This window comes from Myripristis murdjan, chromosome 22 (genome assembly GCF_902150065.1).
Source record: "Myripristis murdjan chromosome 22, fMyrMur1.1, whole genome shotgun sequence".
NCBI classification, from domain to species: Eukaryota; Metazoa; Chordata; class Actinopteri; order Holocentriformes; family Holocentridae; genus Myripristis; species Myripristis murdjan.
In genome coordinates, this window is record NC_044001.1 from 4275040 (window position 1) to 4297740 (window position 22701).

Below are 22701 nucleotides of genomic sequence, written 5' to 3' on the forward strand. Positions count from 1 at the left end.
GAAGCTGTTTGTCAAATTCACAGCAATTTAAATTCAGTGCAGATTTACATCATCGCATCCTGTCGCGTTGCCGTCGCCATTTTCACAGAAAATCCACAAAACAAAACAACCCCCATCCAGCCAAACTGCACCGGGGGTGAGGGGTCACAGGGGTCACAGACCGGAAACCTCGAAAAAACGCACGGAATCCCACATTTTAGACTCTCTGTTTGTTTTATTTTGGGTGAAGTGTCCCTTTAAGATTTGCAGAAAAACTATGGGTTTTCCAGTGATTTCTACACATGTGAGCGGCTCAGGAATCCTGACAAATCTTCTGTAAAAAGCCCCCAAAAATTATTGTTCATTATAGCACAAAACTGCAGAGTAACTGGAGGTAAAAGGTTCAGGGAGGTGGCGGTGTCCTCGCTAATTAATTGTTATATATTATTGATATTATTATCGATAATTATATTTATATTCCTAATTATATTTATATTCCTGGTGCTGTAAACTGAACTGCACGATGATGAGAAGTGAGACTGGAGCCAGAATTACTGTAAGAATGATGTGGTTCACACTGATGGTAACTGATGATAAATATAGTCTGTGTGTGTGTGTGTGTGTGTGTGTGTGTGTGTGCTCATGATGACTCACTCTCGTGGCAGTAGGTGCCAGTGAATCCCGGCTCACAGGAGCAGCTGAAGTTCCCGGCAGGCAGGCTGATGCAGCGGCCGTGGGGGCCGCACACGTTGGACGAGATGTGCCACACCCCTTTCTGCGTGTCGTTGGTTGCCACGGCGATGGTGCAGCTGTCAATCACTTTTGGGATCAAAACGGGGGAACCAACCGGTAGGAAATAAAGAGAGCAGGATGTCAGAGAGGTGGAGGTGTGTATCTGTCGAGCCTGTCAGGTCACTAATAGAAGAACCAGGCTTCAAAAATGACCAGGCCATTATTAAAAACAGGTTGTTAGTTGAAAGGAGTAATTTAACCCTCCTGTTATGTTCACATTTTTGAACATCTTTTATGTTTGGGGTCAATTTGTCCCCTGCAGTTTAAACCTCCACAAAATTATTATAACTAAAATTGTTATCAAAGTTTATGTGTCAGGTACTTTATGTTTCTTTGATGACGACCTAAATAGCCCTTTAAATAAAACATAACTCCGCCCACCCCCATTTATACATCCACTATTCCTATTACGCCACTATGGAAAAATATGCAAATCACCATAAAATCTCACTGATTGACCTAAAATTGGAAAGAAATATTAATTTTTGGTGTTTTAATGGCTTTATATTATTTCTAAGCACAGATTTTTGTTATTTATAACCGATGCATTACAAAGTGTGTGCAGGACATTGAAAACATATCATCATGTTTACCTGGTAGTGCCCATTACATTAGGAACACTCATTAAATATGAAGCAAAAAAAAAATGATGTTAATCATTTATTTAGAGACGTTAAACATTGGCTGGGGTCAAATTGACCCCAAACATAATAGGAGGGTTAAGAAACATTTTGAACAAATGATCCCATGCCAGCAACAAAAACGCCCCACACAGAGGCACTAATGTCCAATCAGCTTTTGATTTGAAAAAGAGCTCATTTTGTTTTGTTGCTCAGTTTGAACTGATCTAAGAGTCTGGACAGATTTTCCATCCCTGGGTGACACTTTCAGCCACTGCCTCCATTAACAAAAGGTGGTCCTGTGTGGAGAAGGTGTGTGTTACCTTGACACTGGTTGGTCTTGCAGTGATCCTTGAGCTCGGAGCAGGTTTTGCCCTCGTAGTCGTCCGGACAGGCGCAGAAGAAGTCGCCCGGCAGACTGTGGCACTGGGCCTTGTTCTGGCACGGGTTGGGGCTGCACGGGTTATTCTGCACCTACAGAGGGACAGAACAAGGCAGAGACAGAGGAATCAATCAATCAATCAATCAATCAATCAATCAGTGACTGAATGCAGAAAGGAAGGAATGTAGAAAAGAGGTGCTCTGTGATTTAGAACAGATTGAAAATGAGATTCATTTTATGTTCTTGTCCTCTGTACAATGAGCTTAGACATGTATTTTTTGAAAAAATGAGATTATTATTCATTGGTTTCTTTTACCTGGATGATTATGAAAAACTTGAATTATGTTTTTCATACAGCTAACTTTATTTCTAAAGCGTGGGAAAAGAGAAAAAATGTGCTGTACATTTGATTTGAATTTGGTAATATATACAGTATGTAGTCCATATGTGCAGGCATAAGTGTATGTATGTTTTTCTTTATTTTTGTTTATCTGTTTACACACTGTGCAATGCTGTTTGTCATGTTTAGTGTCTTATAAGCCCATGCGGGTTGAATGCACGACACTTAAATAAAATATTCATTCATTCATTCATTCATTCATTCAAGGATAGAATGAGTGAATGAATAAACCATCACTGTCACGATGGCATTAAAAACAATTAAAAGTCTGCAGAGGGTTGATTTAAGCACATAATTTGTGAGTGTGTCGGGCCACTCATGATTTCTATACCACCAAATTCCATGCATATTCCATATTTTCCATATTTTTTCTCAGGTGAATCTGAATGTCACTTAAATCGACCATCAGCAAGTTTTGGTCTCCATCATCTTCATCTTTTCTGCCGAGCTGTGGTGTTTCTGCTGGACTTCCTGTTTTCTGTAAAACCCATCACTTCCTGTGCAGTGGAGGATTTTTCCCTGAGAAAAATTCCCTCAGACCGTGTGTTTAGAGCGGCTAAAGCGAATCCTCTCCTGGTTTTTGCTCAGCGGAGGGATCCCCGGCTTACCTCGCAGGTTGTGCCGGAGAAACCCTGCGGACATTCGCACATGAAGCCGTCCAGCAGGGTGTGGCAGCGCCCGCCGTTCCTGCAGGGGCTGCTGGCACAGCGGTTCCTCTGGACCTCGCAGTGACGGCCCACGAAGCCCGGCTGGCACACACACTGGTAGCCTCTGGGAACCTGCTGCTGCGGAGACGGAGGACGTTACAGTGAAAGCAGCGTCCGCACCGCAGCGGAGCACCAAAACCAGCGAGGAGGCTAATCAGGTTCGCTTCGCTGCGGGACGGACTGCGAGGAATCTGACACGTGATACGCCACAGATGTCACCTCAGCTTTCATCATCATCTGCTCCGAGCATGGCGCCAAAAATCATCATCTACTCAACTTCAAAACACTGGCCTCAATCTGATTACAACTGGCTGAGTGTCACTGGCTGATGTGCTAACAGACAGCTTATGATCAACTCTTCTGTTTTGCAATATTACAGATGTTGTACAGAGCATAATACCTAGCATACGCTGCAAAAACTCAAAATCTTACCAAGAATATTTGTCTTATTTCAAGTCAAAATGTCTTATAACACTTAAAATAAGACATGATCACCTCAGAAATAACTTGTTTTTAGACAATTTCCACTTGTTTCAAGCTAATTTTCATTTGAAACAAGTGAAACAAGTTGGTAGCACTTCACAATAAGAGTACAACAATTAACGTTAGTTAATGCCGTAATAAACATTAAGTAACAGATAATAAACATTAAGTAACAGGTGATAAACATGAAGTAACAGGTAACTAACCGTTAACTAATGTGTCTAAGAATCATGTACTAATGCTGTTCATGCTAAGGTTTTAATTTATATGTTATTTAAGGGTTATTGTAGATATTGTTAACATTAGTAAATGCCATAATAATCATTAACTAACAGTTAATTAACCATTACGGCATTAACTAACGTAAACTAACGTTAATTGTTGTATTGTTATTGTAAAGTCTTACCAACAAGTTACTTCTGAGGTGATCATGTCTTATTTTAAGTGTAATGAGATATTTTGACTAGAAATAAGACATTATGACTTGAAATAAGACAAATATTCTTGGTAAGATTCTGACTTTTTGGACTTGGACTAAGTGCATCACCTTTACCTGCATGGTCATGATACAAAATGCTCTCTTATGTTTTATTGCTAATGGCTTCAATTTTCTGATCATTTCTTGGTGAGATGATTGTGGAAAGCATGAGATAAGAAAAAAAAATCTAAATTTTTTAAATGTGCAGAGATCATAGTGTTTGCCACAGTGATGAAGCGCCTCCAGGTTTCCCATGTCTGAGCCTCACCTTGCACGTTCCTCCGTTCTGACACTGTCCGTGGCAGCTGTTGAGATCTGCGGAGGGAAAAATCAGCGAGACACGGGTCAGTTTTTGAGCCTGGATTTAACATGTTAGCACGTGAGGCGTGTAACATGCAGTCACTACGGGGAGGCGGCCGGTGCACCGAAGCAGACTGTCCATGCCGAGAGGAGGCGCAGGTTCAAAGGAGCGGGCAGATGTGATTCTCTCTGCGGTTTCAGCACATGCAGTGAAGCCAGGTTGCAGATGGGAAACTACCCCTCAAGATCCCCCATAAAAGGTTCCCGACAGATGCAAGACAGCCATGTGGAAAAATCACAGCCCGTTTTAGTCTTTGATAGAAACGAGAAACAGTTAAGCCGGGGTGTAGCGGATACAGACAGGCCACGGAGAGCCGGGTGGAAGAGCGAGCACAGGCAGGTGGAGAGAGAGAGAGAGGCCGATGCAGCGGCTCTGAGGGTTTGCTCATACGATACTAACTGATGTCACACTTCTGGCCCGCCCATCCACGAAAACAGGTACAGAGATATCCACCAATCAAGTTTTTGCAAGAGTAAGCATTGAAGCAAGGCTTCCCCAGACACTCATTAACGTCTGCAAAATGGAGACGAGAGAGAGAGAGAGAGAGAGAGAGAGAGAGAGAGAGCTAAGAACTGATTTACAAGCCCCGCCACCAAGCGTACAGCAGCTTCCTCGCTGCATAAAAAGCTTAAAATCCTTTTTAAAATCTTGTTTTTCCTCTAATATTAATAATAATCCACCAGTGGGATGAGATAATCCCACTTGTTTCCGGTGCAGTTTCACCTGTTTCAGGTAGAAATAAGCTGAAACCAGGCAGAACAAGGCAGATCAGCCGACGAGGATCAAGTCAAATGACACTCGACTCAAGAAACTTCTGGAAGCAAGTTGAACAGCGCTGGAAACAAGTGGGATTATCTCATCCCACTGGATTTTTTTTTACCTTGTTAGAGGAAAAGTACAGTTTTAACACCGAGGATGGGACTAAATGATTTTTTTTTTTGCAGTGCAGTGAGGCTGAAGCCAAGATCTGCTCTTCATGTCATTGGATTTTGAGTGTTTTCAAACATGAGATTATGGTTTTCCTTCATTTCTTTTCTTTCTTTTTTTTTTTTTTTTTTTTGTTCAAGGCTCCGGTTCACATTCCCTGCTATTTCTTTCACAGCTCTCCAAACCGACCAAACCTCCACCCCTCCCACCACCACCACCCCCACCCTCACGGGCTTCATTTCTCTATTGCATTCCCTGCAGGCCGACCTGTGGCATTCCAAGTGGTCAGTTTCAGAGGCGGCGGTCGCAGCGAGCCCGCCGCGCCGCGCCGCGCCGCCTCGCTCGCCATAAACCCAGCGAGTGCATTAATACTTACTCCCAGGAGGTAAGCGGCACCTGTTGGCCGGCTGAAACTCAACACCGCATCTAACCCCCCCTTCACCCCCACGCTTCCACACCGCCATCCCTCCCTCCTCTCTCACAGGTACCGCCCGCGCCCTGAAAGGGGAAGCGCTCCGGCAACAACAGGAGCCGTAACAGGAGCCGCGGCGTTTCGGTTCCTCCCTCCCGCGCGTGTTTACAGGTTGGGAAGTGTTTCCTCTCCTGCCTCGCCGCCTCGTACTGCGGCTCCGCGAGCTCCGGCAAAGCGGACGACGACGAGGGGGGCTCCACCATGCCGGAGCCGCGCCGCGCCTCGCCTCGACTCACCGTAGTGTACATACTCCCCTTTTTTTACGCCCCGTCTGGAGCCAAAGATAACCCCCCGCCGGAGTAAATTTGGCCCCAAGGCTAGCAGTTGCCAGGCGGGAGGTTATTTTTAACTTTACTCAAGTCACCTGGCTCGAGTTGCAGATGATACCCGGCGAGTCTCTCCGTTGGACATGCACACACACACACACACACTTGCACACACACATTTCTCATGAGCAGCAAGTAGTGCCTGCGGTTCGACACGGCAGGATAAACAAACAGCTAGATGTGTCTGTGCAAGCGACGCGATTCCTGGAATGGGTTTCGAACGCGCGGCTCTGGCGGCGGCTGCGACACACGGCGACACGCGGAATCACATGTTCACAGGGGAACATCACCACAGCATGCAAGCAGGAGTCCTCATCATCCAGCCAATATCTCAACCTAACCCTCTCATGTGTCCCCGTATTTTGATGTGCACACACTCGCATGTAAATATATGAAGAGTTTCATTCCAAAATGCCACGAGGCAAATTTTTTTTTTTTTTTTTTTTTTTTGCCTCGTGGCCCATGTTAGGCAATATTTCACAAACACAGATGAGGCACAGATGTCTATCATGAAAATATCCATATTCCCTGATCAAAGATCTGAAAATGACTGAGGGCTTTATTAGTAAACCACAATAATTTACTTCACTGCCAGCAATCATTGTGTAAAAGGAGGCATTTCTTTTTTTCTTTTCCCCCAAAGGAAGGAAACTTTTCATATAGTCTCATTCACTTCAAAAAAAAATAAAAAAATAAAAAATTGCATTGCTCTTATCAAGTCATTCAGTCTCACATGTGTTAAAATCTTTTTTCCTCAAAAAAGGTAAAAAAAAAAAAAAAAAAAAAAAAAAACCTGCCAGTGGGATGAAATAATCCCACCTGAAAATGACCTTTTATGAAAAAACAAACAAACAAGATTTTAACACTGAATGTGAGACTAAATAACTTGTTAACCCTTTATCCAGCAAGTGACTATTTTTGGTAATTTCAAAAATTTTACATATCAGGCCTATAACCTGTCTCAGTTAGTTCAATGATCATTTGGTCTTCACCCAGCCAATCAGCAAAGATCGCTCTACATCCCGGGTCACATGATTGTGGCAGTTGACCAATCTCATTGGCTTTGATTTTCTACAGGAAAATGAAAATTTTAGAAAAATTTTATAAAAGTAATAAAGTCCTGTCATGTTCACTAATAACAGTCTAGGGCTGTTTTTTTGAAGTATTTCAATGAGTGCCCTATAAAGGGTTAAGATGGATATTTTTCACTGTCGACACTCTGATTTTAGTCTTCAAAAGTCTGTTATTATCATCTTTGTTCACGATGCAGTCATTAATAATTAATAATTAATAATTGCGTGATGGACGGGGCGGGCGGGGCGTACCTATCTGGCAGGTCTTGCCCGTCCACTGGGCGGGGCACAGGCACTCGAAGCCGTTCTCCTTGTCGATGCAGGTGCCGCCCTGAGCGCAGGGGCTGGACGCGCACTCGTCCGTGTCTGCAACACAGGAGGACACGGGCCTGACTTGAATAAAACACGCAGGAATTACATAATCACCACCGACACACACACACACACACACACATACAGACGTGTGCGCACTCACACATATAAACATAAACAAACTATATTTACCATCAGCGGCCATCGCAGTGATAAATCACTCTCCGGTTTCACATGCACTATAGTGGGAAATTAATGTAAGCCCCGAGCCAGCGCTGATATATATATATATATATATATATATATATATATGTGTGTGTGTGTGTGTGTGTGTGTGTGTGTGTGCGCTAGCGGCCATTTTGGCAGGAAGTCAATTTCATCATTTGGACGTCCTCTTCGGTTTTTAGACGCCGACCTGGCTGGCAAAGTGGTGAAAGTGGCTGTTGCATGCTGGGAGGAGCCCTGATCTTTACCCTGCAGGTTCACTCAACGTCCTTTATTTTTTTTAAGTTTTGGCCGCAGAGATGTAAAGAAACCTTTTGATAAACGCAATTTTTGACGTTCATACAGAGCCGTAAAATAAGCGAGCGTCTGTTTCTCAGGCCTTGTGGGAGCCTGGTTAATACTCCTTGTAATCAAAGTTTATTTATTATCTATATATTACATCCCAGGTTAATATACATTCACACTGTTTTTCAGACAGGAGGGGACGTGGTGATTCCATAAGAGGCCGAATCAAGTCGGATAGTTCCTGAATCCCAGTGCCGGGCATCGGGTTCTGCCACTTGGTTAGAATAGAATAGAATAGAATAGAATAGAATAGAATGCCTTTATTGTCACTATACACACATGCACAATGAGATTAAGAGCAGCTCCTTTCAGTGCAACCATGTAATAAAAACAGAACAAAAAGATAGATTTCAATATGAATAAATGTAAGTAACATAAGATAAAATAAGTTATATATACAGTATGAATTCTAAAAAAAAATATTGCACAGCTTGGTTCTTGGTTTCGTGGTTTCATGCTAACTCTCCTTATCTATTACAATCATGTATATACTTCAGCTCCATCTGTATATTTCATTTAATATTCATTACCATCTGTATATTTCACATCTCATATCTCATATTCTTAGGTTAGCCCTTATTGTATATTTTGAGTTTTTTTAGTCTTTATAGTCTTTATTGTATATATTTAGTCTTTATTCTATTTTATTTAACTTTATTATATGTTTCTACTGTTGCTGCTGGAACACGAGAATTTCCCTGGTTGGGATCAATAAAGTATATCTATCTATCTATCTATATGCACTTGGCTGCATCCCAACTGTGTTGTGCTGGGTCAAAAATATCACATTATTACTTTAAACTTCATCAGAACAGACAAAATGGATTATCTGACGGCTGCACGTGACCGTTCAGAGTTATTTGGTGTTTAATTTCTTTCGAAGCGACACTCACCTTTAGCGCAGGTCGGCCCCGACCAGCCTGCGGGACAGTGACACTCGAACCCGGACGGGACCTCGTGGCACGTCCCCCCGTTGGCGCAGGGGTTGGACACGCAGGCGTGCTCAGCTGGAGACCCAAGAAGGACATCAAGACGTCGAGATCGGGAGGAAGAGAAAGACACGGGAGCGATCAAAGAGAGGGTGGGAAGCCAGAGGGAGAAAGAGGGAAAGTGTGAGTCAGTGTAATACAGGTGTCGGCACTCGTAAATCTCTCTTTCAGATTTATGAAATCCTGCAGAAACTCGGCCTAAGCGTGCCGTGGCACCGTCGGCGTGAAACCCAAAACCCCCGCAGATGATTGGCGTTTGATCCGCCGACTCACCGATCTCGCAGTTCTTGCCAGAGTAACCGTCCGGGCAGGCACAGTTGTACTCGTCGGGCTCCGTGTTCATGCACGTCCCTCCGTTCTTACACGGCCGGTTGGTCCCGCAGTAGTTCAGATCTGCACAGCGGAGGCCAACCAGTCAGTATCTGGGTTAAAAACCTTCCCCCGTGCGTGTCAAGACATCTTTAACTTACTTAATTTACCCGCTGCTTCCGGAAATAGCGTAATTACAAGGATGGCACACATGAAAACCCTACCTAGAGGTAAATACAACAAGGTAAAGTCCGAATTCCCCGTGACCTGACTCCACATTTAGGGGGCGGGGAGCGTGGAAGCAAGGTGCACACTTCAATTAAAACATCAATTACACTGCAAAAAGTCCAAATCTTACCAAGAGTATTTCAAGTCAAAATGTCTTATTTCTAGTCAAAATATCTCATTACACTTAAAATAAGACATGATCAGCTCAGAAATAACTTGTCTTTAGACAATTTTCACTTGTTTCAAGTGAAAATTTACTTGAAACAAGAAACAAATTTTGCCAATGGAATGGATTTCTGAGTGGTTCTGCCACTTGGTTTTCCTGGTTCCATGGTTTCAAGCTTACCCTGTGCCATACCATCTACTATCTGTATATTTCATTTTTCATACTTATTATTGCAATTGGTATATCTTACATTTCAACACTTAAACATCTCTTATTCTTAGGTTAGTTTATTGTATATACTTAGCCCTTATTGTCTTTAGTGTATATATTTCGTATATTTAGTCTCTATTGTATATACTTTTAATTTTAATTTTAATTTTATTTTATGTTTTTTATTGATGATGCTGCTGTAACGTGTGAATTTCCCAGTTTGGGATCAATAAAGTATACCTATCTATCTATCTATCTATCTATCTATCTAAAGCGCAAAGTGGCTGCTTGATTTCTTGATTCCAGGGTGCATTCTGCTAGTGTTTCCATCCAAAAGCATCAAAACCATGGCCAAGTCCTGTTCATGATGTGAAAACTCGAAGGCAGCACGAGGTCAGAGTCACTGCAGCGGCAATTTCGGCTTCGTTTCTGCGTCCTCGTGTGACCCGTGCGGCGCAAAAGGCAGAAAAACTACAAGCACAACAAGCCGAAAGCAGCCGTGAACCCTGTAGTTTCGAACGCTGCCCTTGACAGTGATGGGTTAAGAAAATAAAAGCACTCCCTGGGTTTTTTTTCCCCAATCTTTATTCCCACTTAAAAATAGCCTCAGTCAGACCTTTCTCCTGTAATGCCGCCGTACAAAAATAAAGTGAAACAAGAGTGATGAGAAAGGTTTGGCTCCCCTGTGCTCTCTCTCCTAATCAGCAGTGACTCCAGGTTTTTTAATTTGAAAGGGCTGCAGAGGTGCACCACAATCCAAGCCAAAATTGTGGAGGAAAAAACATCTGCATGGGAAAATCATACCAAAATACTATATTTACCTAAAATTTTTCCAGTTTTCTGTCACACACCCAAACAGAAACTCACTTTGATCATGTTTCAAAGGACAAACACCTTTTGGAAATGGAAGGAAGGGAGAAATCGAACCTTTATCGCAGAGCAGGCCGCCCCAGTTCTTCTCACACTTGCACTGCCAGGGCTCGTTGCAGGTCCCGTGAACGCACCCCGGGTAGGGCACGCACTCGTCACAGAACGGGCCCTGCCAGCCGTAGTTGCACCTGCAATGCAAAAACACAGGGGAGATGAGCTGGCGGCGGGTTTTGACACGTGAATCTGTCGTGGCTGCACATCTGCATCGCTATAAATGAGCTTTAATGAGCTCCACGCCGTCAGGCAGGGCTGCAAGTTTTCACAGAGTACAATAACACTAGTAAATTAGCTCGGACACACGGTGGGCTGCGCTTGTGTTGGACCTGCTGCACGGCTGCATGGGCGGAACGGTGGTTTATTGCGTTTTTCGAGTCAAACGAATGCCTCTTATTTCACCGGGCGGGCGGGCGCACCAAGAATGTGCTCTTATTTACAGCCACAGCCTGGGGGGATTTCAGGCACACAGAGGCACTTCATAACTCAGGCAGAGCTGGCCACGGAAAGCGGTGATAGCTGCGTAGTGATAGCAAACAAGTCATTTAATACATTTCCAATGTGTGAAAACACCAAAGGAACACTTGATTCGGGGCACGGCGCCAGTTTCATGTCCCGCTGCAGAACTCAAGAATGTTGCAGGTGCCAAAGTAAAGAGAGAAAAAAAAACTTGGACCTCTTTCAACCGCATCAATCAAACATAATTCTGCTCGCAAGATGTTCAGCTTAATGATTTAAAGAGACAGGAAGCTAAAATATGTAATTTATCATTAAGACGGTTTTCACTGTCATCGCTGGCCGTGAAAATCCTCATGAAAACCGTTGGGAGTCGAGTTCTTTTCAGCCGATTTTGCTGGGGAGCGAGGCCATCCAATCAGAGCACGACCTCAGCTTTGACTCCTCCCGCCCACGTTTGATTGACAGCCTTCACCTGCGCTTTCATTTTTAACGAGAACAACGTTAATAAAGAAGCGAAGATGCCAAGTTGTTGCTTTAACTCGCAGTTATGGTTACACTGCAAAAACGCAAAATCTTACCAAGATTATTTGTCTTATTTCAAGTCAAAATGTCTTATTTCTAGTCAAAATATCTCATTACACTTAAAATAAGACATGACCACCTCAGAAGTAACTTGTTTTTAGACAATTTTCACTTGTTTCAAGTGAAAATTCACTTGAAACAAGTGAAAATTTGCTTGTTTCATTGGCAAAATTTGCCGGTGGAAAAAGTGAAAATTAGCTAGAAACAAATTTTGCCAATGAAACAAGCAAATTTTCACTTGTTTCAAGCAAATTTTCACTTGAAACAAGAGACAATTGTCTAAAAACAAGTTACTTCTGAGCTGATCATGTCTTATTTTAAGTGTAATGAGATATTTTGACTAGTAATAAGACATTTTGGACTTGAAATAAGACAAATAATCTTGGTAAGATTTTGAGTTTTTGCAGTGTAATCTGGGCAACAGCTCAATAATATTTTTCAACTTCTGATTCTGATGTCAGTATCGGATCAGTTAAAAAGGAAGAGGAAGGAAAAGCCCATGTGACATGTGAGTGTCCGCCTCCCGGGGCCGCTTTCCCGAGCTCGCCAGAGCTGCTCAACTTCCCGGTAGTCAAACCACATCCTCACACGGACGGGGGTTTTCCCTTTCGCTGCCTCCAAAGCCACCTCTGGACACTTTCAGCTGCAGGGGAATAAATAAAACCCTCCCCTTCCACCATATATTTACCCTCGCACCCGCAAACACAGCAAGACTGCAGCACTGTTTTTAGTCACCTGAGTGATTCTATAATTAGGGGTACATTTCGCATCAACCAAAAAGTGAGAAAATCAGTTTTCTTTTTTGATAAACAATCCTGTTTTTTCCATAGTATACCCCTTAAATGTGCTAAATTCATCAATTGCCAAGCGTAAGTTTTAATGACTTGTAAATATTTTAATGAAAATAAACATTTGAGTCGTTCTTTTGTCAACTGTGTTACGGACAAATGTTGTGTCATAAAAAACATGAATGATGTCCTACATGTTTAATAACATATTTGTTTGAAAGTTTTGGAGTCTATTCACCAGGGATTTTATAGTTGCCTGTGTAGCTGATTTGAAAATATTAATTTTGAGCTTAATAATGGACATTCTGTGGGTCGGTACCAGGAAGGAGGAATATGTTTTCAACATGAATCCACATTACTTGGAATTCAGAGTTATTCACCATCCTTATGCAAGACTACCCTCTCCAGAGATGTCATCCACTTTTTTTTTGTTACGGTTTAGCCAACATTTAAGAGATTTATGACACAAAAACCACACAAAACACAGTTGACATACAAGGTAACACAGTTGACATACAAGGTAACACAGTTGACAAGAGTAACACAGTTGACAGGACACATTTGGAAAGCATTTGCTGTGGCTTTCGGTCGCGTTCGTTCATCCCGCGCTGAATGAGACGATCCACATTTCTGACCGGGTGTTCCTTCCTTCCCTTTAAAAGCATTCCAGAGGCGGCGGGACGGCTTGGCCAAACGTCCCGGCGGTAATTTGCTCGGAGCTGGACGCAACGTCTTCATCAAGGTGAATGACACCCTTCGCTGCGGCTCCTCATCTCAGGACACACAGCGCCAGGGGACATTCCAGAGAACTGTCTGTCTGTGTGTGTGTGTGTGTGTGTGTGTGTGTGTTTTGTCCAGCTTGCCTGCATGTGTGTCTGAGAATGTGCATTATTTTGTGCTTATTTTGTTGTCTTGGACTTCTTCTTGTGCTCAAGCGAGGACGAACCCAGAAGGAACGGCGGGTTTTTTCTGGAACGAGGCTCTTGTCTGGGACGGGTGGGTGAGATGGGGGGTGGGAGGGGTGTTTGAGGCTAAGGGGGGGGGGGGGGGGGGGGGGGGGGGGGGTCTCTGGAGAGCCCGAGGGGCCGTGGAGTGGCCGGTGAGGGGTTAGCTAATCTGTTGGTTTATGGCAGCAGCCTGTTATTCCAAGGCCAGCGGTAACCTTGCCCCACCTGTCCTGTCATTTCTCGGGCCCGGGCTATTTTTGGTTCCAGCACACACACAGACACACACACACACACACACACACCTCCCCCACTCCAACACACATCAAAATGGATGCCGACCAAACAGCGCTCTAACCCAGCCCTCAGCAGCGGTGATCTACGGCTCTGAGGCGGCTGTAATGTGCTGCGTCGCTGCGGCTGCTTTTAGCCCACAGGAGCCGGGACGGACGACTTTTACACTTCAGGTTTGATGGTTTTTTTCACACCGCAGGTATAAAACAGTGTCCCACAGAGAGAGGGGATGCAAACAGCACCCTAATGAACGCCTGAACATTCTGACAGGACTCAGAGGATGACACAAGTGAAATCTAGAAGTAAAAAAATAAGTTCTTGCACAACAGGCCAGGAGGGGGGGGGGGTCAAACATTTGAATGCATCGGACTCCCAAGTTGACTTTCAGCAAACCCCCTCGACAATTTCTCGTGAATTAAACTAGACTGAAAATGAACTATTCCTCCGTTTTGCTGGCCACCCTCTGGAACCCCTTCAAGGACTTCCCATGCGGAGTGGGATTTTCAGCCGTCGGGACGTGCGACACACACACCGACTCGACCGCTCGTCCTCAGAGTTGCTGCCTTTGTGTCTTTTGCACGTTCCAAACGCGATGAAAATCTTACGAACATCTTGGAATTACGAGATATCGATCGACTAAGACGAAAAAAGAGCTGCTTTATCGGTTTCATTTCCTGCACCGTCTGCAAAAACTCTCCATCTTAACCGTGTTCAGTGGTAAAGTCTTGTTTTTTGTATTTTTTAATCAAACAATGTAAAAAAAAAATGTCTTAATCCCAGCTGTTCCCGGACAAATTCCTGAAGCGAGCGAAACGAGGGGAAATGTATCGAAACACGGCAGAATAAGGCCGATCCGCCCGCCGGGATCAAGCAGGCGACACCTGATCTGATCCGAGAACATTCTGGAAGACGATTAGTGGGATTATCTCCTCTCACTTTTTTTTTTCTTGTTTGATTTTAACACCAAACATGAGCCATGTGGTATGATGGAGTTTTTTTTTTTTGTTTGTTTTTTTTTGCAGTGCACTCCGCCTGATGCACTGCCGCAATAAATCTAGCAGAGTCCTGTGTGTGTGTGTGTGTGAGTGTGTGTGTATTGTTTACTACAGTGTGTGTTGGTGCGGTGCCACGGGCCGGCGCTGCGGTCGGCGGCGGGGCCCTGCACAGTGTCAGCTCTGCTCGCGGCGGCGGCGGCGAGAGCGCGGACAGTCAGTCTGGCTGCAGTGTGGGAGAGCGAGCGAGCGGGGCGAGCGAGCGGGGCGGGCGGAGGGAAACCGCCGGCCGGCCACAGGCCAAGGGTGGCATTACCCACAGAGCGCGCCGCCCGCTGCACGCTCGTCCCGTCAATGGAAGGGGCCACGGGGGCCAGCCAGCGCCCAAAATATCCCCTCAGGCTCAGACAAACCACACCCTGCAGCCTGCATCCTGAGGAGGGGGGTAACAGTGTGTCTGTGTGTGTGTGTGTGTGTGTGTGTGTGTGTGTGTGTGTGTGTGTGTGTGTGCTCATCCTTCCCCGACCCCCTCCTGCTGAATTATTCACAGGCGAGCCTCGCGCCCAAACTCCAGCGGACGGACGGACCGGCGGACGGACGGACGGTTGCCTAGCTACGCCTTGAGTGGTGTCACATGAGGGAGCGTAGGTTGTGAATGCGCTGTGTGTAAGGAAACAAGATACCAAACACACATTTTTAGGTTTCCTCTGCCAGGCAGGGCTCTCTCTCTCTCTCTTTTTTTTTTTTTTTCCTTTTTTTCTTCTCTCTCTCTCTCTCTCTCTCTCTCTCTCTCTCTCTCTTTCCATCTTAACCCTTCGTTCTCCATCCTCTGCAAAAACCCCAATCTTCACGTGTCCTCGAAACCTCGTTTCTCCTCCAGTTACTTGTTGTTGTTGTTGTTGTTGTTACTGATAATAGGATTGTGACTGTGATTATGATCGATGATGTTAATAACGTGAATGCTTTTTTGATAATATGAATATTGCTACTGTAATCTGTTGCTTTGAGGTACAGCCATCATCCTCCTGGCAGGGGGACTACCGATGGAAATGAGCGTTTTGGCTAAAATTGGGTGCATTTACATTTTACTGTCTTTTAAAATGTTTATTAATGTACACTGTCCCTCTCTAACAAATAAAGGTTAAAGAAAGAAAGAAAGAAAGGAAGAAAAAATCTGGTGGTGACTCTGACGTCGTGACCCGTCCGGATGCAGATCATCGTCGCGCGTCGTTTTTTTTTTTTTTTTCATCCCTCCTCTGTCCGTTCGATCGAGACGGAGGTGACAGATGGATCGGCTTTCTCTTTTTTGCACTCTCTCTTTTGCACTTCTCCTCTCTTTCACTTTCATTCTCAGACTTTTTTTTCTCTCTTTCTCCATTCCCCTCTCTCTCTCTCTCTCTCTCTGTGTGTGTGCCTCTCCCTCGCCCTCCCCCCCCCACCCCCCCACCCCCCTCTCTGCAAAGTGTGTTCCTGATTGCGATGAAGCTCCAAATCACATGCTGAGGCACATTCCAGGGTGTTCCTCTGCCTTCCAATCCTCCGGCCATTTCCAGGATGAAACGTCAGCTTTATTTCATTTATTTATTTCTTTATTTATTTATTTATTCTTTAACAAGATCTTGACTAAATCAAAGCTGCCGGCGTCCCCCACCTCCCGGTTCCAAAAAAAAAAACAAAAAAAAAACCTGGCAGCGTCCGCGTGGGTTCGGCTCTTTAAGGTTTCCAGACGCCTTCCAGTTGCATTATGGCTCGGCGTGTAATCAAACCTAAAGGTCCCTGCCCCCGCGGCACCTCGGCCCACCTCTCATATTCACATGCGTCTGCCTGGTCAGCCCTTTTTTTTAAAAAACGCCGGCCGCCCACCGTGCAGCCAGGTTCCATTTCGACGTGTGATAAAATCTAATCAAACCCGCAGCTCCCTCCTCCTCCTCCTCCTCCTCCTCCTCCTGCTTTACTTTCCACTTTATTATCCCCGAAGGAAGCTGGTTTGCAGCCGGCCTTTCAACAAGGTCACAAAGCACAAACACGCATTCATACACAAGGACACGTCCAATTATAAGAGCATCGGGGAAGAGCTGCACGAAAAGAAAGGCCGAGCAGGAGTTGCCGTATCAACCGGCTGGAATTAAAAACAAAAGTTACAGAGTCAGGGCTCAGGCATGATGTACAAAGTGCACAGTAAAAGAGAGAGAGAGGGAGAGAGAGGGAGGTCTGTTTTGGGCTTTATGTTTCCTCTCCTGCGTCTGCCTCCTCACATATTTACATATTCACCTGCCTGGCCGGTGCATTTACAGCACATGCACCCAGTAACGTGCTGGTGAACCAACAGGTGGGTGGAGCCTGACCTCCAGTTACTGATCATCACAATGCAAACAGCTTAGAAAAAAAAAAAAAAAAAAAAGTGGCTATCACTGTTGCTTTAAGTGAAAAGGTGTGTTTGCAGCACAGCCCGGCCCTCACCCTCACAGGATGCAGGTTTTGGTCGGCGATGATCAAGACGAGCGCCCGAACAAACAAAAAAAATCAAGTGCAACATCAGGAAAAAACAACTTACTGAGGTGAACACTGTAAAATTCAGGGTTTACACAGCTCCTGTGCTTTTCACTGCAAAAAGTCAAAATCTTACCAAGAATATTTGTCTTATTTCAGGTCAAAATGTCTCATTTCTAGTCAAAAAGAGCTCAGAAATTACTTGTTTTTAGACCATTTTTGCTTGTTTTAAGTGAAAATTGTCTAAAAACAAGTTACTTCTGAGGTGATCATGTCTTATTTTAAGTGTAATGAGATATGCTGATTAGAAATAAGACATTTTGACTTGAAATAGGACAAATATTCTTGCTAAGATTCTGAGTTTTTGCAGTGTTTGAATTTATTTCCAAGCAGATGCCCCCCCCCCCCCCCCCCCCCCCCGCACGCTCTTCCTGTGTAGTCCCGGTGCTTTTCTCTTAGAGTTTTATTCTGTTTTCCTGGGGTTTCCTGTCGTGTTTTTATATTTGCTTTCAGCTCTTAACTGCTTTTGTTGTTTTTTTTATTGCATTGCTGATGCTTTTTACTGCGAGTCAGATTCCCCCTTGGGGTCAGTTAAGGTGTGAACTGAAATGAACTCGTGTGTTTGTCAGTGATTTATTTTAATGCAACACAAACAGAAACGACTTCTCATGTGGGAAAAAACAAAGTCTGACACAAGTGACTATGATGAATATTATGAATTTAAATCCTTACGATGTTCATCAGGCTAAAACAAATGGGTGAACAGCAGCAGTGCAGATAAGAAGGTGTGTGTAAAACGTGTTTACGCCACATTTGTGCCTTCCATTGCATTGCATTGCGTTACATGACGTGCACGTTTCAAGTGCCGGGCTGGAATCCGCACTTCCCAGCGGGCCGGTGCCAGCCATAACAAGGCCCGGGGTAGGAAGGGGCGATGTGGGCTGCAGACGTGGGTGGGGTGGAGGGTGGAGGGTGGAGGGTGTGGAGAGAGGGGATGGGGAGGGGGGGGGGGGGCTGTGTACTTGGTGCCTTACTGTTGGAGGACGAGGAGGAGGGGGAGGGAGGGAGGAAACGCAGAGCGAAAAACAGGCCTGTGTCTCTCTGTGCGGCGGGCCAGGCCAGCTTTGAAACAGGAAGCAGAACAATGGCTTCTGGATCAGAGTGGAGTTGAGGGATATGGGGGGGGGCGGGGGGAGGTGTGTGTGTGTGTGTGTGTGTGTGTTGGGGGGGGTGTTACGCTTCACAGAAACAGGGGGGGAGAAGTGGGGAGGCAGGGGGTACAGACCGCCTGGTATGTTATCATCACCACCTCCTCCTCCTCCTCCTCCTCCTCCTCCTCCTCCTCCTCCTCCTCCCCGCCTCATTTTGTCACCATTGTTTTCCTCATTAAGCACTTCGGGGGTTTCCAAGCAAACAAGATGACGTTTTACACACTTGACACCGCGCTGCCAAGTTTACGGTGGTGGCGGCGGCGGCGGCGCGGACTGGAAAACAAGTGGAACAAGAGACAAGAAAAAAAAAAAAGAAAAAAGAAAGAAAGATGAGGCGACTCACTTGCATTCCCCCGGCACGCGGCATGTTCCGTGAGCGACGCTGCATCCTTGCTTGCAGATGGCTTTTGAAGGAGGGGGGAGACAAAGAGAAAATAAATTAATATTTGACTACAAGTTTTGAAGCCTCTCATTGTGTTTGACTGTGGCCCGGCCGCTCTGCTCGGCTCGGCTCCTCGTCGTTAAACTCTCATTTCCCGTGTTTCCTTGTTTGCGGACGGCAGAGAAAACATCTCTGCCGCCGTCACAATGGATGGAAAACGAGCCGCTGCAGCGTTTAAAAGGAGCTCCAGCTGTGAGGAGCGGGGTCGGGGTCGCGGCTTAAATTTTTGTTTTAGATTCTGCAGAGCGACACGTGAGCCTCCGATATTCTCCACAAACAGATTTAAAACAACAACAAAAAAAAATCACCTTACAATGAAACGTTACACCACTTTAGATTTGATGTAGCTTATCGTAGTTATAGATTGAGTTTTAGAATAAGCAACTAACGCTCATTTTCACTGTTGATTAATCTACTGATTATTCTCAATTAACCAATTAGTCATTTTTTTCCCTATAAATTATGTCAAATGATGACAAATGAGTCTTCAAATTGCTTCCATAGTCTGACCAGTCTGACCTTTTTTTGACCAAGTCAAAAAAAGGCAAGAAAATATTAATTTTACAGCGATATGAACTGAGACAAATTGTATTCCTACTTGATAAATGATTTAATTCATGATCAGAATTAGGATCCAATAGATTTCTGTCCATTAACCCTCTGAACCCCAAGCAGTTTTTGGGTGTTTTCTGCTGCCCTCACATTTTGGCTCACTGTGGGCTTGTTTTTCTGCTGCACCTCTATGGAAACAGCACAGCTGTGGCTATCACCTGAAGCCATTCAAAAATGTCTTTCACACAGTATGAAAGAGTTATAGTGCCATAAATAATAAAAACATAAAAAAGGCAAACTGATTTTTTTTTGATAATTTATTTTACAAAATTCGAGAAACATTGGAATAAATGTACAGAACATTTTTTCAGGTGCCCACAAGTGTCACTGATCCAGGAAAAAAAAAGTAGGGCTTCACATGATGTATTTCCTGAAATATTAACATTTTTCCAACCTGTATAAACTTAGGTGTTTTTACTGCCTTGCGCCCTTCCATGTTACTACTGTTGCCTACACACTGAAATTCGGTGAATTTTTGTCACGCGACTGTTGGGCTCACCTGAATCAATCCAGACGTCTCAGATCCGCTGAAGACCGCAGAATTTTCTGTTTTTTGAATAATCTGGATTGAGTAAACGACTATTTTTTGGCGAATTGTTGAATGAAGCATGTATAATAAAATGATTCGAATGAAAAATCACTTTTTTAGGCTTGGTTTCGTCCTTTTTTCTACCGCTAAACCGAAGTTGCATTCAGGGACCGTCAGAAAATTCAGTTTCTGACAAAAAAATAGGTTTTTACAGCTATGATAAACGATTGAATTTTGGCGATTTTTTAAAAAATGCATGTCTTTCTATCCCGCCGGCGGGTTTGGGGTTCAGAGGGTTAACTAGCTGTGTATGCTGCACACGGTGTATTTTGGAGTGTGTTCTGGTGTGTGTATTCTGCGATCCCCTCACCGGTTTTGCAGTCGGGGCCCGTCCAGCCCTCCATGCAGCCTCGGTTCCCGAACTGGTCGCACACGTAGTGTCCGAAGTAGTCGTCGCGCGGCCGGCACACCTTGTTGCACTTGCTGCCGTAGTAGTGCTCGGCGCAGCGCACGCGGATGCTGTACTCGATGGTGGCCGTCGAGCTCTTGTGCTGCACGACCTGCTTCTCCTCGCCGGGGTTGATCATGCCTTTGCGGATGTCGCGCTCGATCAGCAGCTCCTCATCTGCAAAACAGACGAGAGGCTCAGGTTATTTTTGCACGTTTGAATCAAAAATATCAAAGAAATGATCACTACATTTTTTTTTTATATATATATTTTTTTATTTATTATTTTATATTTAAGGAAAAAAAGACATAACAATAACAACAACAATAACAACACCCCGGCTCAGACATGTAAAATGAAATTAGAAAAGAAAAAAAAAAATAATAATAATAATAATAACTGTGACACTAGTTTAAGGGGGGGGAAATAATAATAAAAAAAAAATAATAGCAGTAATAAAAAATAATAAGTAAATAAATAACTAAATTAATTAATTAATTAATTAAAAATGATGATAATGATAATTTAGAGAAAAAATATAAAATAAATAAATTTAATAAATAAATTAAAATAATAATAATAAGAAGAAGAAGAAGTAAATGAATAAAAATAAAAGAAAAAAGAAAAAAGAAAAAAGAGAAAAAAAGTAAAATAGAATAGAAATGATCACTACTTTGAATAGAGAATGATATTCAGTTCCCTCTGTGATAAAAAATCTATGCACTTATTATGGATGAATTTTTTTGTTGTTATTATTCCAGTAAAATTCAAACGCTACAACATTTGTCAGGTCCACCGCTTGGCTCAGTTTTTAAGGTAAAGCACAGAGTCTGAAAAACAAAAATTCCTCATGACATTCCAGGGAGAAGCTGCGATTCCGGCCACGGGATTTGACCCGACGACCCGGCGGTTGTTGAGATTAGACAGCTGAGTTCATAGAGTCTCATCTGCGAGCTGTGCCTGGTGTTTATCTGCTCCTATAGATCAGACAGAGGGGTTTAGCCCCGGGTCACACACCGCTCTGTTCTACCAAGAGTGTGGACGCAGAATAAAAAAAAAAAAAAAAAGAATAGAATAGAAAGAAAGGGAGAAGAATAGGAAACTGAACCAAACACAAACAGAGGGTGTAGGAGCCAGGGCTGCGAGGGTTTGATAACCGAAATGCTTTTTCAGTTTTCCTGCTTGGCGAAATGCTTTTCTCCCCCCGCCTCCTCCTCCTGCCTGCGCCCCTCCCCTCCCCACTCCACCCCCCTCTCAGGATATCCAACCTTGACTCCATCGGAGCCAGGCCGGAAATAATAAGAGACGGGGAACAGACGAGGAAGGGCGACATAGGAAAGGGCCTTTAGCTTGTTCTCAAGGAACAGAAGCAGCATGACCCAGCAGGCTTTGCAGCTTCCACCGCCGAGGGCAAATCTGGACGAGACGGAGCGGGACGGGGCGGAAGGAAGGCCCGGGCGGCGCGGGACAGCCCCGCTCCTCCTCGCCCGCCGTGCTGAGAGAGGACGCCGCTGCAGCACAACACCTGCAGCAGCTCTGGGTGTTTTCTCCCAAATCATTCCTCCTGGCGTGTTCAAGGCAATGTACTGCAAAATATTTCAAAGTAGTTTTTGAAATACTGTGGTAGTAGTACTAGCTTTTTGCGGATTCTTCCTGAGGCAATCAAAAGAGTAGCACATACACTGCAAAAAGTCCAAATCTTACCAAGATTATTTGTCTTATTTCAAGTCAAAATGTCTTATTTCTAGTCAAAATATCTCATTACACTTAAAATAAGACATGATCAGCACAGAAATTACTTGTCTTTAGACAGTTTTCACTTGTTTCAAGTGAAAATTAGCTTGAAACAAGAAACAAATTTTGCCAATGAAACAAGCAAATTTTTACATGTGACACAAGTGAACAAGTGAAAATTTGCTTGAGTGTAATGAGATATTTTGACTAGAAATAAGACATTTTTACTTGAAATAAGACAAATAATCTTGGTAAGATTTGGACTTTTTGCAGTGTAGGGGGGCCTTTATTTTGTAGTTCAGCTTCCATGCATGATGAACAGCGAGCAGGATACAAAAACCTGCTTTTTTCCTGATGCATTTTGTTCATGCACACCCTCCTGGTAAGTCAGAGTAACTCTACTCGCACTCGTTTTTGCAGGGAGACGCAGTTTCAGACAGGCACCGCGAAGACGTCAGAGGATCTCTG

At 44.1% G+C, this 22701-nt stretch overlaps 1 protein-coding gene across 3 annotated transcripts in view; it reads right to left on the reverse strand.

Moving 5' to 3' along the window:
* Positions 1 to 22701, reverse strand: part of LOC115354602 (protein jagged-2-like) — a 79801-nt gene that overhangs the window by 23345 nt on the left and 33755 nt on the right. The window contains exons 4-14 of one of the 3 annotated variants that reach the window (XM_030045017.1): positions 20422 to 20676; positions 18812 to 18872; positions 10712 to 10842; positions 9145 to 9264; positions 8776 to 8889; positions 7253 to 7366; positions 4602 to 4715; positions 4110 to 4156; positions 2782 to 2955; positions 1715 to 1865; positions 634 to 798 (exon numbers count right to left, since the gene is read on the reverse strand). In XM_030045017.1, coding sequence (XP_029900877.1) covers positions 634 to 798; positions 1715 to 1865; positions 2782 to 2955; positions 4110 to 4156; positions 4602 to 4715; positions 7253 to 7366; positions 8776 to 8889; positions 9145 to 9264; positions 10712 to 10842; positions 18812 to 18872; positions 20422 to 20676 — 1446 coding nt within the window. Of the gene's footprint in view, positions 1 to 633; positions 799 to 1714; positions 1866 to 2781; positions 2959 to 4109; positions 4157 to 4601; positions 4716 to 7252; positions 7367 to 8775; positions 8890 to 9144; positions 9265 to 10711; positions 10843 to 18811; positions 18873 to 20421; positions 20677 to 22701 lie in introns of all 3 variants that reach the window. The other 2 variants (XM_030045016.1, XM_030045018.1) reach the window with 2 other exon arrangements.